General features: G+C 47.1%; 1 protein-coding gene across 3 annotated transcripts in view; it reads left to right on the top strand.

Annotated features, from left to right (window-relative positions):
• Window positions 1-17,614, top strand: part of SPTBN1 (spectrin beta, non-erythrocytic 1) — a 218,559-nt gene that overhangs the window by 146,598 nt on the left and 54,347 nt on the right. For all 3 annotated transcript variants that reach the window (XM_081903579.1, XM_081903577.1, XM_081903578.1), the window contains 8 exons: window positions 2,160-2,275; window positions 4,080-4,192; window positions 6,301-6,488; window positions 8,465-8,582; window positions 12,141-12,299; window positions 13,448-13,750; window positions 15,586-15,739; window positions 16,700-17,570. In XM_081903579.1, coding sequence (XP_081759705.1) covers window positions 2,160-2,275; window positions 4,080-4,192; window positions 6,301-6,488; window positions 8,465-8,582; window positions 12,141-12,299; window positions 13,448-13,750; window positions 15,586-15,739; window positions 16,700-17,570 — 2,022 coding nt within the window. The remainder of the gene's footprint in view (window positions 1-2,159; window positions 2,276-4,079; window positions 4,193-6,300; window positions 6,489-8,464; window positions 8,583-12,140; window positions 12,300-13,447; window positions 13,751-15,585; window positions 15,740-16,699; window positions 17,571-17,614) is intronic.

Genomic DNA, 17,614 nt, shown 5'->3' with positions numbered 1-17,614 from the left:
GACGGTGATGAAGTTTTTCAGCTCTGGACCAGCGGATGCAGAATCGCAACTCATGGCGTAGCCGCAGTGCTGGGTCCCCTCTTCCAGAACAGCTGCCTCACTCCACCTCTTTTTCTCTCTGCAAAAGACTTCGCTTCTACTCCCTTTGTTGCCGCAATGGACCAATCCTATGCATGTAGACATGGAGGCAAATCCTACTGCGTTCGGTGGGGCTTACTCCCAGCGAAGCATTCATTGGATTGATTTCTAAGTACCGTATTTTTCGCTCTATAGGACGCACTTTTTCCCCTCCAAAAATTAAGGGGAAATGTGTGTGCGTCTTATGGAGCGAATGCAGGCTCCTTGGCTTCAGCGATAGCTATGCGAAGCCTCCGAAGCGCAAAGGGAGCGCTCCCTCCGTGCTCCAAAGGCTTCAGGGATAGACTTTCCTGGCTTCAGCAGAGAGGGAGAGCTGCTCAGCGCCCCTTCAGCCAAGCGGGAGGAGAAATGGAAGGGACTCCGTTTCTCCTGCCGCTTCGCTGAAGGGGCGCTGAGCAGAGAGGGGGAGAATTTTTTTTTCTTGCTCTCCCCCTCTAAAACAAGGAGCATCCTATGGTCGGGTGCATCCTATAGAGCGTAAAATACAGTATATCCTGCACTGGCTCAGGGTATATCCTTTTTTTACCCTTCCTTCTCTTTCTCTGCTGTCCTGCCTGAAGCTCCTTGTAAGCTCCTTGAGACAGAGACCTGAATTTTGCTCACCTTGCTCTGGAACTGACCTTGTAACACTTTGCATTCGTATTTACGGAAGTAATGTGAGCCCTGCTTTGAGAGAATGGTACTCACAACTGGGGCTTTGTTGATTGTTGCATGCGGTAGCAGTTTCCTCTGCCGAAAACACAAGCCGCTCTTCTGATGGAAGAGTGGATTGCCTCTTCAGCAGTGGGGAAGCAATTGCCTGGTTCCTTACTATCCCTCATACACACACTCTTGAAATCCTGTCCTCTTATCTAGAAACTAGAAACCTGTAGCCAATCATTGGCTTGGGGGGAGGGGCCTTTTCTTGTACAGTCATACCTCAGGTTACAGGTGCTTCAGGTTGCATTTTTGGGGGGGTTACAGACCGCCGAAACCCAGAAGTACCGGAACAGGTTACTTTCGGGTTTCGGTAGTCACACATGCACAGAAGCGCTAAATTGCGCTTTGCACACGCACAGAAGCGCCGAATCACAACCCGCGCGTGCGCAGACGCACAACTGTGGGTTGCAAATGTGCATCCCGCACGGATCACGTTCGCAACTTGAGCTTCCACTGTATAGACAACCTTTTCCCTTCCAGCTAAGGGGAATCTCTGCCCCCTCGTTGCTATTTGCCCACACTTACTCAAGGTACGGGATGCGGGTGGTGCTGTGGGTTAAACCACAGAGCCTAGGGCTTGCCGATCAGAAGGTTGGCGGTTTGAATCCCCACGACGGGGTGAGCTCCCATTGCTCAGTTCCTGCTCCTGCCCACCTAGCAGTTCGAAAGCACGTCAAAGTGCAAGTAGATAAATAGGTACCACTCCGGCGGGAAGGTAAACAGTGTTTCCGTGCGCTGCTCTGGTTCGCCAGAAGCGGCTTAGTCATGCTGGCCACATGACCCGGAAGCTGTACGCCGGCTCCCTCGGCCAATAAGGCGAGATGAGCGCCGCAACCCCAGAGTTGGCCACGACTGGACCTAATGGTCAAGGGTCCCTTTACCTTTACCTTACTCCTGGTGCATGCTCTCCCCCCCCCATGCCTCTTCGCCTGCTGCACATGTCTCCGTCTCTCGCCTGCCATTCTTTTCCATGTCAGCATCTTCCCCTCCCCTCCCGGTTCCCAACATCAGGTTCTCCTTAACCCACATGCTGTTTGGGGCAACACTTCACTGCCCCAAGGACCATGCAGCACAGATGAGTTTGTCTATGAAAAGTTGGCAACTGTGCACAGTAGCGGATGGCAGAATTGCAGCAACACCGCTTACGGGAGGTCACATAAGCACTGCCTCCCACTACTGACCGCACATCATGTGCAGCTGTGCCTAACATTTCTAGGAGACTTGACTCCTGGTCTTTCTGCTTCTGTCGTTCATATTTCTGACTCAGTTCACTTTATGGGAAATGGCACAAAGTGATTTATGTTCTCCTGTTTCTTGCTTAGGCCCGACCTAATTGATTTTGATAAGCTGAAGAAATCAAATGCACACTACAATCTGCAGAACGCTTTTAACCTGGCAGAGCAGCACCTTGGCCTTACTAAACTCCTGGACCCGGAAGGTAAGAACAGCCTGCCACTGATGCAGCAGTGTGTTCCATATTGTCCCCTGCCCTCAGTGCCTCTGCCCCCTTCCTCCCGGAGCCTCTTCTCGCTACTTGTTGCCTCCTGAAGGAAGAAGTTGGGAAAGAGTTGCTGGAGAATCAAGCAAGATGCAACTTCCCCTGCGGCAATTGTGGCGATAGGTCAGGCACAGATTGCAAACCCATTCTGCAGATGAGTCAACCAAGTCACCTAGTAAAAAATAACAACAACAACAACAACAACAACAACAACAACAACAACAATTTATTTATTTATTTATTTATTTATTTATTTATACCCCGCCCATCTGGCTGGGTTTCCCCAGCCACTCTGGGCGGCTTCCAACAGAATATTAAAATACAATAATCTATTAAACATCAAAAGCTTCCCTAAACAGAGCTGCCTTCAGATGTCTTCTAGTTCCCAAACAGTGAGGCCAGCATTTCTCAGCAAATATGTACAGGATTCTGTGACCTGGTTCTTATTCCGTTGCCATAGACCTACACAAAATATGCACGTCTTGTGTAACAGGGACCGGGAAGCTCTGGCCCGGATCCAGACATCGCCCTCCAGGGATCTCTCCCTGGTCCTCAGGACTCTCCCCCAGCCACACACCTTCCCCAAGGACACCCCTCCCTGGCCCTGATTCACATCCTCCTCAGGTGTTTTTGCCTGGCTGGGTTATGTCCTTGAATTCTGAAAATTCCTCCTGCATTCTTGGATGGAGGATAGAGAGGGGCACCTGCATGTCCACAGAAAGGAGCCTTCTGCACAAAGGTGCCATTTATAAAATCCATTTCTCCTGCTCGCTTACGCCCTCTGCTCCTGCCGACCACTGGCATGTGGCTCTCAGAAGGTTGCTCAGAAAGAAATGCGGCCCTTGGGCTTAAAAAATCTCCTTCATAGGCAAATCACACCATCCATCGTGAGTAACTTCCAGGCTGGGTGAATGATTCTGTATATATTTTCACTCGGGGAATAAATCTGGACTTTCAAGCTCTCAACTCCAGAGCTTTGACACAGGCCAGAAGTAGGATGTTATGCTAAACACAGTGAAGAAGAAGAAAAAAAGTAGCAGCAGACAGGTTTAACTCCTCTCCACCGCCAGTAATGCCTGCAAGAACTTTGTGCTGTGAAATGTGGCAAGAAAACCACATCCACCCTGCACACTTAAAGTGGTATCGTCCCACTTTAAGCAGCCACGGCTTTCCCCCAAAGCATTCTGGGAGCTGTAGTTTGTTAAGGAAGCCGAGTGTCATTAGGAGATTCCTGTTTCCCTCCTAGAGCTACAATTTGCAGAGTGGCTTAACCATCATTCCCTCTCCACAGGAAACTCTTGAGAATTGTAGCTCTGTGAGGGGCACAGAGGTCTCCTCACAACTCTCGGTACCTTTAACAACCTCCCAGAATGCTTTGGGGGAAGCCGTGACTGCTTAAAGTGGTACGGTAGCACCTTAAATGCGTGGTGTGGATGTGGCCAAAATGGGGGACTCGTTTGAGACTTAGTGTAACTTAGTGGATTTCTGTATGGTAAGTAAACGCAGCAGGTTGTGACATCAGGAGGCAAAGTAAATTTCTTGAGATGCTACAGGGAGTGAGGAGATAGTCTTGCAGCTGCTTTTTCTGTTAACATCTAGTTCCAGCTGAATTCTCGGGCCTTGCCTAAGTTGCCAGCATGATGCAAATTGTTTTGGAGTCACGTGCAACTCAATTCTCTGCTGCAGTAACACCATCTTGTTGGTTTTCCCCCTTCTCTCTCTCTCCCTTCCCACACCTTAACAGATATCAGTGTTGACCACCCTGATGAAAAGTCCATCATCACCTACGTTGTGACATATTACCACTACTTCAGCAAGATGAAAGCTTTAGCCGTGGAAGGAAAGCGCATTGGAAAGGTTTGCATTCTACAGTTTCATGGGCCTTTGTTCGCAAAACTTTGCTTAGCATTGCTGTCTTTGCTGTGCTTTCCTCCTCTAAAACGAAAACACGAGTGACCTACCTCACGCGGCTGTGCTGGATGCCATAGAACCATGTATTTTGTGCATTAAGGCCTCATCTACACAGCTGCAAATAAAACGCTTTAAATGGGTTGTAAAGTGCAATGCACAAATGTGGCACAAGATGGCGACAGTGAGCTATGGAAAATTCAATGTATTTTTCAAAACTTTTTTTAAAAAAAGCATTTTCACAGCCTTTTTTATATGTGTGTAGATTCCACCTAAGTCCCAACTGAAGCCTCTGAGTGACTGTAGCAGCTAGCAGTTTTGCAGAAGCTAAAGCTGCCTACAGGGAGCCTCCTTCCGACCTTTTCTCTGCAAACATGCCCTCCCGCTGTCAGCCACCAGCCTTTTCCTTGGACTCGGAGTAACAAAGGGCAGCAACTTCCTTTTTTGCTCAGAGCCCTAGATGAAGCTGAGCACTGGCAGGGGAAAATAGTCAAATAAATGGGCAAGTGATAGGACTAGGGCAATCAGTAGGGAACTCGCTGCAGGAGCCTGTGGCAGCTGCTACAGTCACACTGTGGCTTCCTGCCATCCCGAGCGTAGTTCATGGGACCAGGACGCGAACTTGGGATAAAAGCACTGCACAGATATTATGAGTAATATAATCTCGCCGAAGCCCCAGTTTCAAACCTTCTGTGAACTGTTGTTTTGAAAGCGGAATTGTGTGACCGTCTGTTCCCCCCTCCCTCCCCCAATCTGGAAGCGCAGACAGAAATAATTTTCCGTTAGCACTCGGAAAGTCACGGCATGCTGCATTTTTGCAGGTCAGCTGCTGCTTTTGCAGTCAGGAGAGGCGCGTTCTCTGAAGTCATAAGACCCCATCCGTCACGCTGCCCCCGGAGCAGCCTGGGATCATGGGAACATGCCTCTTTCTGAGTCAACACTCCTCTCCTACTGTTTCATTGCTGTGCGTTGTCAGGAGTCGGTGGTTTTGCCTCGCTGGCTTCCTTTCCAGCCCTGACTCCTGTCCCCCACGGGGAGCACTTGCCCTCAGATGTCCCTTTCTGCCTGCTTGTCTGCCTGCTTTTGGCTGGGTCAGTCTCAAGGGCAGCCCCACGTAGAGCGAGTTACAATAATCCAGTCTGGAGGTGACGATATGGGATTGGGGGGGGGACTCCCATCTCTTGCGGGGGTGCAATTAGTGCAAGCACCGTCCGTTAAGAGTTTGGGTGTAATCTTCGACACCTCCCTTTCCATGGAGGCGCAGATTGCAGCTATAACAAAGGCGGCATTTTTTCATCTCCGCCAAGCAAAGCAGTTGGCTCCTTGCTCTCTCGCCCTGACTTAGCCACTGTGATCCACGCAACGGTCACCTCCAGACTGGATTATTGTAACTCGCTCTACGTGGGGCTGCCCTTGAGACTGACCCAGAAACTCCAGCGGGTGCAGAAGACTCCTTACAGGGTCCTCGCTGTGAGATCACATTCACCCGGTGCTATACCAGCTGCACTGGCTCCCGGTGGAGTACAGGATCAGGTTTAAGGTGCTGGTTTTAACCTTTAAAGCCCTATACGGCCTAGGACCCTCGTACCTACGGGACCGCCTCTCCTGGTATGTCCCACAGAGGAACTTACGGTCTTCAAACAAAAACATCCTGAAGGTCCCAGGCCACAGAGAGGTTAGGCTGGCCTCAACCAGAGCCAGGGCTTTTTCGGCTGTGGCTCCGATCTGGTGGAACGCTCTGTCACAAGAGACTAGGGCCCTGCAGGACTTGACATCTTTCCGCAGGGCCTGCAAGACAGAGCTGTTCCACCAGGCCTTTGGTCAGGGCGCAGCCTGACTCCCTCCTTTGGCAATCTTCACAGAACTTTAGCCTAATGGTTGCCATCAATTTGATTGGAATTAATTTTATAATGAAATGATTTTAGAATGTTGTACTATTTTATTATTGTTAGCCGCCCTGAGCCCGGCTTCAGCTGGGGAGGGCGGGATAAAAATAAATTTTATTATTATTATTATTATTATTATTATTATTATTATTATTATTATTATTATCCTAGGTGCTTGACAACGCCATTGAAACAGAGAAGATGATTGAGAAGTACGAGTCGCTGGCTTCCGACCTCCTGGAGTGGATTGAGCAAACCATCATCATCTTGAACAACCGCAAATTTGCCAACTCCCTGGTTGGGGTGCAGCAACAGCTTCAGGCATTCAACACCTACCGCACAGTGGAGAAGCCACCCAAGTAGGCCTCGTCCGACACTGTCCTTTTTCGGGAATTAATCCCAGCTCGATCAAAACAGTTGGGGAGCCTTTAGGCAGTTTGCATCTTCCAGTCCCAGGCAATTAGAAGCTAGTTACGCTGCTCGTGTTTCACAAGCCCTCCTTAGTTCATGGTTAGATGCCTTCTGACATTTGCTAAAAGCATCGTTTCTCCTTGTACTACTTCCTCTGTGGTCTCTTCCCGCCACCAAATTATTGTCTCCACAAACAGAATTGCAAGGCTCTAAGTGGTGTGTGTCACGGACATTATTATATGCTGGAGATGATTGTAGTTGTCTCCGCTGTAGCATGTAAACAAAAGGGGGAGCAAGCAGTTGCACACACCCACAAAGCAGAAAAGGCGTTGTGGGAAGGAGCAGCTCACTGCAGCCCGCGACAATTTATCTTTGCGTAGGCGTCCCAAATGTTTAATACAGTACCTTTTATTGGGCAAATACCTGGTATGCCAACAAACAGAAGTGGGAATCATAGTAGCTTATTACTTTTTATGTGCTGAGAGGTTGGCAGGTTTTTGAGTCGCACAGAGCTGTTCCTTTTGGACTGAAGAAGAGCCCTGTGCATCTTGAAAGCTTTCTGCTCTACCAAACACATTAATCGAATGCACGTGTTTTTAATCTGAAGCATTTTGGAATCCGTTTGGCTTTCTTTGGCAACAGTCCAGAAATCACCCTTATATGCCCAAAAGTTATTCTCAGATAATATTTAGTTAGCTTTTCATCTTACTGATCTTGATTGGGTTGGTTTTGCCAGCCTTATCCTGTTGGTGTTTTGTTTGTGGGTAACGCTGCTCCTGCATTTTACAGGAAACTCTTTTGTATTTACACTCAGAAGTAAATCACACTGAGATCAGTGGCTTACTCCCAGGTAATTTCATACACACTTAGCTGGAGAAGTGAGTAAGCTTGTCCTCTGCCCAGGGGCATCAGACATCATAAAAACACCACGAATCACAGGACCTCTAATGTGCCAGGAGCTGGTGCCTCATTTTCTTCACTGTCAGCAGAGGCCCCAGACACGCACATTCATCACACGCATGGACATTGGAGTGAAGGGGGAAGCCCTCTCTCGCAAAAAAGCTCTATGTACACTCCAGCGTACTGTTCAGGATTGAGCCATGTACCTTATCTCACGGTAGCATACCGTATTTTTCGCTCTATAAGACGCACCAGACCACAAGACACACCTAGTTTTTGGAGAAGGAAAACAAGAAAAAAAAATATTCTGAATCTCAGAAGTCAGAACAGCAAGAGGGATCGCTGTGCAGTGAAAGCAGCAATCCCTCTTGCTGTTCTGGCTTCTGGGATAGCTGTGCAGCCTGCATTCGCTCCATAAGACGCACACACATTTTCCCTTACTTTTTAGGAGGAAAACGTGAGTCTTATAGAGCAAAAAATACGGTAACTCAGAGGAAGTTTAAACGGGTGATTTTCAGAGCAATACCCAGAATGTTTATCAAGTTGACTCCGACATGCCTGTTTGAAAATGCACAAATTGTGCAGCATTGAAAAGCAGGATGCGTGCCTCTTGTAAACGCTCGAAGGCTCTGATCCTGCGGCGGAAACCTAGCTGGGCGGAAACCTAGCTGCAGGAATTGCATAGTGAGGCTTCGAATTCACTGGTCAGCAAGCGCGCACAAAGCAGACACTGCGAGAAAAGATTTAATAATAATAATAAAAGCTTGTTCCTTTCATCTGCTGGGAGCTAAATGCAAACGGTCAATCGGCTGACCTGTCCGGATTGTGACATTTGAACCAGCTGTTTCTAGCTGAGCACATGTGTCTTGCACACAGCAATATAAAATCCGGGAAGGGGGGGATTCAAAAAACAAGAACTGTCAACCATATAAAATACGTAGATCTCGGGACGAAATGTCTGGTCGCTTGCTTGGAGAGATAACGTTTCCCTTTCGGCTCCCCTCGTTTTTTTATCTTCTTTTAGATTCACAGAAAAAGGAAACTTGGAAGTCCTGCTCTTTACCATCCAAAGCAAAATGAGGGCTAATAATCAGAAAGTGTACATGCCCAGGGAAGGGAAACTCATCTCAGATATCAACAAGGTAAATATACAACTTCCTGGATTAATTGTTTTCTGTAGTGTTAGCAGCTGAGCTATGGGTACTTTGTGGAAACAGGCCGTTCCATGCAGAGAGTCCTAGGTGGACCAGGGATAGGATTTCTAGCATGCCTTTATTCGTAGTATTCATTTTCTTATTTTAAAAATTACAGACTGCTTTTTTTATATACAGAAAGCACCTCTAAATGGTGTAAAACCACCACCACAACAGTGGCTTGGTTTGCACAACACTTTCCCGTGGAGTACAGGGTCAGGTTGTAGGTGCTGGTTTTGACCTTTAAAGACCTATGCGGCCTAGGACCCTCGTACCTACGGGACCGCCTCTCGTGATATGCCCCACGGAGGACCTTAAAGTCCACAAATGACAACATTTATAGGTCCCAAGTCGCAAGGTGGTTAGATTGGTCTCAACTAGGGCCAGGGCCTTTTCAGTACTGGCCCCGACTTGGTGGAAAGCTCTGTCACAAGAGACCAGGGCCCTGCGGGACTTGACATCTTTCTGCAGGGCCTGCAAGACAGAGCTGTTCCACATGGCCTTTGGTTTGGACTCAGTCTGACCCTTATGTTTCCCTCCCTTTGTGGTTTTGATCTATGGGCTACTTTTAAAATGAGGCTGCATTTTAAATTGCATTTTAACCCGTATTTTAAATTGGTTTCCCCCCCCCCCCATTATGTTTTTACTGTAATTTTATTGGTGTTAGCTGCCCTGAGCCCGGCTAGGGCCAGGGAGGGTGGGGTATAAATAAAAATTATTATTATTATTATTATTATTATTATTATTATTATTATTATGCAGCCAAATAATGGACAAATGTGCTTGGTCTCAGAGAGGATGTCCCCTTCTCTGATCCTGTTTGCTCCTACACCTCACTAAACCAAGGTTTGGCTTCGCATGCCATCCGTACCAGGGCTCATTGTTAAGCTCTCTCTGTAATAGCCACGAGCTCCAGCCAAGAGCAAGCCTGAAATGGCACACAATTGCCGTATGTGAATTCTCTCCAGGTAGGCCTCCTTGGGATGGGCGTTGCAAAAACAAGGAGCCACCACTGAAAAGGAGCTGCAACAGTTCAAAAGGGCCCTCTAGGGCCACCGTTCCTTGTCTATGTACACATAGCTCCACTAAAGCAACCCCATTTCGTAGAACCATAGAATTGCAGAGTTGGAAGGCACCCCATGTCCAACCCCCTTCCATGCAGGAATCTCAACTAAAGCATCCACGGAAGATGGTCACCCAACTTCTGCTTAGAAACCTCCAAAAGAGAGTCTGCAACTTCCCAAAGGAGACCATTCCACTGTCTCTTACCATCAGAAAGTTCTTTTTGATGTTGAGATGGAATCTCCTTTCTCGTAACTTGAAGCGGGTTCGATCCCCATAAAGCATAGCTGCATATTCCCTGCCAACTCTATGATTCTGTGATAAGGAGGAGGTGACAGAACATCGCCATTAGGGGTCGTTGCCACTGATAACATTACCTTCCATTAATATCTCTAATTCTCTTTTAAAGCCATCCAAGTTGATGGCCATCATCACTGTGAATAAGCACTTTCTCTTGCCTGTCCTGAAGTCTTCCACATTCATTTTTGTTGGGTGTCCACACATTCTTGTGCTCTGAAAGAGAGAGGGGGGAGTTTTTAATGTCTGATGTTTTATCGTGCTTTTAATATTCTGTTGGGAGCTGCCCAGTGTGGCAGGGGAAACCCAGTCAGATGGGCGGCATGCAATTGTTGTTGCTGCTATTGTTATTATAAGAAAACTTCCGCTTTCTCCAAGCCGTGTATAATTCTATGCACTTCGATCATGTCACCTCTTTCGTTCCTTTTCTCCAAATTAAAAAGTCCCAAATGCAATAACCTTTCCTCCTTGTAGAAGACCCTTGTGTACGATGGGGGCATCTTGCAGGGAGTCTCCTTGGAGTGCAGCAAAGATGCCGAGATAGGGGTGGGGGGGGGAGCCAGGGAGCTGCTTTTCTGGTTTAGCCAGCTGAACAGCAAGCAGCTCAGCGAGATCCCTGGGGGGAAAAGCAAAGTGCTTTAAAACAGGGTAAGCCTTCCTAATTTGCTTTTTCATCCTGGCTGGAATTCGCAGGGCAGCTGTTGCTTGCATCCGCAAGCTTGGCTCCGGATCGCTTCAAGCTATAAAACTCTCCCACTCCCGTATTTGTCTGTTAAGACGCCCTTGTCTGTAAGATCCCGGAGATCCTTGTGTTCCAGGCCGCGTGACAATCCCCAGGATTTAGGAAAAACCCTCCGGAACGGCATGTGGCTAATTACAGATCTGTTTCTTTACGTGACAAATAGGCTGACTTGCTTTTTAGCATTCAGGCACAGCACCGTTACGGTTCTGGCTTCAAAGTACGCAACTGAACAAAACCCTTTTGGGGAGCAAGGGTACCTAAGATGTCAGCTTACCCGTGTCTGCTGCTGTGGTCACTGCGGTCATCAGGGGCCTGCCAGCGTCCACTGCATAGCGGACAAATCCCTGCTCAGCCATGGAACTCAGCTGGGTGACCTCAGGCCATTCACGGTCTCTCAGCCCAACCTACCTCACAGGGTTGTTGTAGGATAAAACGTGAAGGAGGAGAGCGCACCACCGTGAGGGAAGGTGGGATATAAATGTGATGGATACATCTATCAGTAGCATAGCAGCCTTTGTGCTATAGAGCTTCCTTCCAGAAGATATCAAGACAGGCGCTGTCCCTTTGGGGAACTTGGCACCCCTCTTGAAGACATTTTTATTTCACCAGGGCTTCCCAGAAAGTTAATCCTGGCCTGATTGCTGCTAATTTTGGTACAGGATAATGTTGTTTTGATAGGTTGTTTATTATTATTATTATTATTAAGATTTTGCATTATGTTGATTTCTGCTTTGTAAATCACTCTGAGATTCATTTGCATATAAAGTGATCAATACATTTTCTAAATAAGCAGAATCAATGCTTAGGACTAAGGGGGATGGGGTCTCACATTCAGTAAAAGGAACAGAGTGTTCCATACAAATGACTTGGCCAGCTCTTAGCGTTTTCTTTCTGCAAGTCCAAAGTGATACACTGAAAGGAAGCTTAAGCCTTCTTTTTCATATCCGTCCTGAATTACATACCATGTTTTTAGGTTTTACGCTTTTACTTCACTTTAGTTTTTTGCTGCAGCCATGAAATCTAGAAACATGTCCTTTAAAAAAAAGGAAAGAAAGCTACTCTCTGCCCCTTGTGTCAGCCCTCAGGTTCTGTGAGGCAACATATGTTTACTGCCATGCAGAGCCCCAGAGTTATTCCAATAGAGTATGAAAAGAAAATGACCTGGATAAAAGAGGTGTGTTTTGTGCCTGTTTGGGCAAAACTAACTTCTGTGACACTTTGGCCCACCCCAAATCCACGCACTGTGCCTTCTGTTCTCTAATTAAGGCCAACCATCCGAATCTTTCCTTATTAATATTATTGTGCATTGATGATTCAGCACTTAATAGAACTTCTCACAGACTTTTTCTTTATGTAAATTCATTTTTTTAATAATAAAAAATGCATCTATTTTTTGGCTTACCCAGGCCTGGGAAAGACTGGAAAAAGCTGAACATGAAAGAGAACTGGCACTGCGTAACGAGCTCATCCGACAGGAGAAACTGGAACAACTCGCCCGCAGATTTGACCGCAAGGCAGCTATGAGGGAGACGTGGTTGAGCGAAAACCAGCGTCTGGTTTCTCAGGTGAGATTGGTGTGTATGTGTGTGTGTGTGTTTAAAGTAACATTTTATTGGCCAACCCACTCTGCACTGAGCTCCTGACAGCTTGTTGAACCCCCTTGTGGAATTCAGAGAAAATTAAAGCTTGTCCGACTGCTCATCAAGTGTTGCCTATTTCTAAGGTCCATATGGGCCCAACTGGTTCATATGCAGAATTAGCAAGTTTAATTAGCAGAATTAGAGAACAAGACGAGACAGCTTTTAAGGAGTATTGGAAAATGTGTGTAGATTATTAAAAAAAAACCTATTGTAAACATGCTAAAACGCTAGCAGATTTGGAGTAAGCTCAGCAGAAAAAGTTACTCTGAGAATAAGGTGGAGGAAGGAAGGTATAGATTCATTATAATATGCAGCAGCAACAGATAATTTGAGGAAACCATGGAAGGGTGGGTGGGAAATTGACTCTCAAGGAAATATATACAGTTGTACCTTGGTTTTCTAACAGCTTAGTTCTCAAACATTTTGGGACCCGGAAGTGACTGTTCCAGTTTGCAAACTATTTTTGGAAGCCAAACGTCCGACGGGGCTTCTGTGGGTTCCGATTGGCTGCAGGAGCTTCCTGCAGCCAATCAGAAGCCGTGCTTTGGTTTCCAAACTTTTTGGAAGTCAAAGGGACTTCCGGAATGGATTCTGTTTGACTTCCATGGTACGACTGTATTGGAAAACGTTTGAGCAATTGTATTTTATTTTAGGAGAAATTATAAATAAAATTGAAACAGAACAAAAGAAATCTGAAGGCATGTCTGAAACAAAGGCATGTCTGGTCCAGCACCCTGTTCTCACATTGGCCAAGCAGAAGCCTATGAGAAGCCAAGAAGGAGGACATGAGCGCAACAGCATTTTCTCTGTTTGTGTTCTTCAGGGACTGGCATTCAGAGGCATAGCACCTCCTGCAGTGGAGGGGGAACATAGCCATTAGCTGCTAACCTTACCCTCCACAAATTAGTCTTCTCCTTGTTTGAAGCCATCCATGTTGTTGGCCATCATTGCCTCCATGTGGTTTGGAATTTAATTTGTTGCTGTGTGAAGAAATACCATCCATAAATCTTCCCACGTTCAGTAATCCTTGTCACAGGGCCATTAAAAAAACGGAACCCTCTGTCTTTTAACAGGACAACTTTGGGTTTGACCTCCCCGCTGTGGAGGCTGCCACGAAGAAGCACGAAGCCATTGAGACGGACATTGCCGCCTACGAGGAAAGGGTCCAGGCGGTGGTTGCTGTGGCCAAGGAGCTGGAGGCTGAGAACTACCACGACATCAAACGCATCACGGCCAGGAAGGACAACGTCTTCCGCCTATGGGAGTACCTCCTGGAGCTGCTCAGGGCACGCAGACAACGGCTGGAGATGAACCTTGGCCTGCAGAAGATATTCCAGGAGATGCTGTACATTATGGACTGGATGGATGAGATGAAGGTAATTGGCAGAAGTGGGGAACAAATAGGCTCAGAAACAGAGTTGGACCTTCTATTTTTATTTATTTTTCAAAAATTTTATTGATTTTCACATAATTATAAACAAACAAACATAAATCATAACCTTATTAAAAATTACACTTATTAGCATTGTTAAGTGACCGCCTCACTTCCCCTTGGTTGAATTGCAGTGTATATCCTTGTAACGGTTTTCCAAATCACAATTCTTATAAAATTTAACTTGAAGATTAACATAGAATCATAGAATCATAGAGTTGGAAGAGACCACAAGGGCCATCAAGTCCAACCCCCTGCCAAGCAGGAAAACATCCTTAAATCTTTTCATTTTGAAATTAAATATATTAAGTCATCACTTAACTGATATAAAATCCTAAGCCAATTACGTATCTGCAAGCAGTTTCCACTTAATTTAACTTAACATATTTAACTAAATAATCATTAAATTTTGACCATTTTTCCTGATACTCCTCCTCCTTCTGGTCGCTGACTCTTCCGGTTAGGTCGGCTAGCTCCAAAAAGTCCATCATCTTCATCTGCCATTCTTCCACCGTTGGTAATTCTTGCCTTTTCCACTTTTTAGCTAGTAAAATTCAAGCAGCAGTTGTGGCATACAAAAATAATTTAACATTAGGGCTGGACCTTTTAGACTGTAATTATTTAGAAATTACCTAGGTTTTTATTTTCTTTGACCATCTTTTTAAAAATAAAAAGAGCCAAGTCTCACAACTAAGGATGTACCGTATTGACCCAAATATAAACCGTACCCAAATATAAGCTAGGGGGAGGGGGGAAAAGCTCCTGGGCTGCTTCCGGTGGGGGGGGAGGCTACGTCATTTTGCCGGTGGCCTTCCCCCTTTACGGTAGTTCGGGGGAGGCTTGGGCGCCGTTGTCCCGCACCCCCGGCGCCCCTTCTGATGGCATCGGGGGGGCGGGCGCTCTCTATTCCAGCCTTGGAAGGCAAGGCAGGGTCAAGGACCTAGGGCAGCTGTTTCAGCAGCAATATCGTAAGGTCGCGAATTTAAGCCGCACTTGTTCATGGTCAGAATTTGGGGGGGGGGGAAGTGCGGATTATATTCAGGCCAATACGGTACAGATTCTGCGGTCATACTAAATTAAACATATTAGCAAACAAAGCACTTTTTAATTGCCACGATTCCAATAGCACTGTTTAATTTTGATAATTCAGGCAAGTGCCAGAGTGATGGAAGGGTGATCATTTGAATAGTTCCCACAACTAGTTTCAAGGAACAGTAATTTTGAGAGCAGAACGGATGATCCCCATTCCGAAAAGAGTCCTTGTTACCACAGACACCATCTCCTCCATATACGTTTCTCCTGGGTTGGCAGCTAGGAAACCAGCCAGGATTCATTGCAAAGCTGGTTTTCGCTCAGGGGCTTCTAGTTGCTGATTCATAGTCTGCAAACATATACTGACATACAGCAAGGTTGCCATCTTGAATTTTTTGTGGGTTGCCTCGCCAGACGTTCACGCTCAGTGAAATGGCAGTGGCACCCATCCTTCTGAAGGCTGGTTCTCACATCATATTGGGGTCCAAAATACACATGGGCTCAAGCCAGTTAAGAGAGTTATGTGCGTGTAGAATCAGGCAGGTGTGAGAAACCGAATTCAACATTTGCAAGGCTTACCTGGGAAACACCAGTACTTCACAGGAAAGCATGCATATTCGGGCACAAAATACCATTGAGATCTCAAAATACACCTCTCTCATGAAAAAGCCAGCTGTAAAACACAACGTTTGCCTCCAGGAACTCTAGAAAAATGGTGTTTTTGACTTGGTGGTTTTGTGTAAACAGGTGTTGTTGCTGTCTCAAGACTATGGCAAGCATCTCCTCGGAGTAGAAGACCTGTTGCAGAAACACACACTTGTCGAGGCTGACATCTCCATTCAGGCCGAGCGAGTGAGAGGCGTCAATGCATCAGCCCAAAAATTTGCCACAGACGGAGAAGGTAAGTCTATTTTAAGAAACGGCAGCTTAGACTAGTAAGCCCTTGTTTACTTATTCTTTGGTGGAGAGCCACTTTTGAGCTCTTTGTTGGCCCCCAAGTGTAATAAACTAATTTTATGTAGACCAAGGTGACTCTACACCCCAATAAAGCATTTGTCCAGAAGATTTGTGGCTCACTGTGCCTCCTCAGCCCCAACTTTTTCTACCAGCAGTCAGGAGGCATGAGCTACTCTACCATGCTCCATTTTCCCCTATTGGGCACATGTTGTAATTCCTTTATCTGGGAGATTCCCATTGTGGACAACATACAGTCGTACTTTGGATCTCAAATGCCTTGGCTCCCGAACAAATCAGCTCCCAAACTTGGAAGTGAGTGTTCCGGTTTTTGAACGTTCTTTTGGAAGCCGAACATCCTCTGCGGGTTCCGATTGGCTGCAGGAGCTTCCTACAGCCAATCAGAGGCCACGCTTTGGTTTCTGAACATTTTGGGAGTCGAATGGACTTCTGGAACGGATTCTGTTTGACTTCCAAGGTACGACTGTACGTACGTTCCACTTTGCATGTGGCTCCTTGGGAATTTCCTACAGCAGAGCATGTGGGGTGGTGGCACTTCTCTCTCATCACGTTACAGAGGAAAGTAGCGGGCGAGGCAGGGTGGGGATATAGGAGGACCTGTGTGAAAGGTGCAGGATAATGACAGATGTAGTGTGGGATGGGTGGGTTTGGACCTGTTTGTGCTCTTCTTGCTGGCAGAAGAACAATGAGTGGGGTCTCCAAACACGTCCCAGCAGTCTGAATTGCCTCGACATGTAAGGCATCCCAGAAGATTGCATCTGTTAAAGTGAATCTGTTTGGTCCTCAGCGCCCATGAGCACACACATTATCTTAACATCAGCTGCTGAATATAATTTGGCCTGCTCTGCAGTTTGACTTTCCATATGCCTCTTGTTCCTACCAACAGGTTACAAGCCCTGCGACCCACAAGTTATCCGAGACCGAGTGGCTCACATGGAGTTCTGCTACCAGGAGCTGTGTCAGTTAGCGGCCGAGCGCCGAGCTCGCTTGGAAGAGTCCCGGCGCCTCTGGAAGTTCTTCTGGGAGATGGCTGAAGAGGAGGGCTGGATACGGGAAAAAGAGCAGATCTTGTCGTCGGATGATTACGGAAAGGACTTGACCAGCATCGTCCGCCTTCTCAGCAAGCATAAGGCATTTGAGGACGAGATGAGCGGTCGGAGCAGCCACTTCCAACAGGCCATCAAGGAAGGGGAGGACATGATAGCCGAGGACCACTTTGGGTCGGAGAAGATCAGAGAGAGGATCGCAGACATCAAGAACCAGTGGGCCAATCTGGAGCAGCTCTCCACCATCCGGAAGAAGCGACTGGAAGAAGCTTCGCTCCTCCACCAGTTCCAGGCAGACGCCGACGATATCGACGCGTGGATGTTGGATATCCTCAAGATTGTCTCCAGCAGCGACGTGGGCCACGACGAGTATTCCACTCAGTCCTTGGTGAAGAAACACAAAGACGTGGCGGAGGAGATCGCAAGCTACAGGTCCATCATGGATTCCCTGCATGAACAGGCCGGGGCCTTGCCGCGGGAGCACGCGGAATCGACCGACGTGCAGAGCAGGCTGTCCGGAATGGAAGAAAGGTACAAGGAGGTTGCGGAGCTCACGCGGCTTCGTAAACAGGCCCTGCAGGACACCCTGGCCCTATACAAGATGCTCAGCGAAGCGGATGCCTGTGAGCTTTGGATCGACGAGAAGGAACAGTGGCTGATCAACATGGAGATCCCTGAGAAACTGGAAGACTTGGAGGTGATCCAGCACAGGTGAGAGGCTGAGATGGGCTTCGTCGGGTAATTGCAGCTCAGCG

The sequence above is a fragment of the Podarcis melisellensis genome (assembly GCF_964234715.1).
Source record: "Podarcis melisellensis genome assembly, chromosome: 3".
In the NCBI taxonomy this organism is placed as follows: Eukaryota; Metazoa; Chordata; class Lepidosauria; order Squamata; family Lacertidae; genus Podarcis; species Podarcis melisellensis.
The sequence above is the reverse complement of the archived record's forward strand: the minus strand, read 5'-3'. Positions and strand labels throughout refer to the sequence as shown.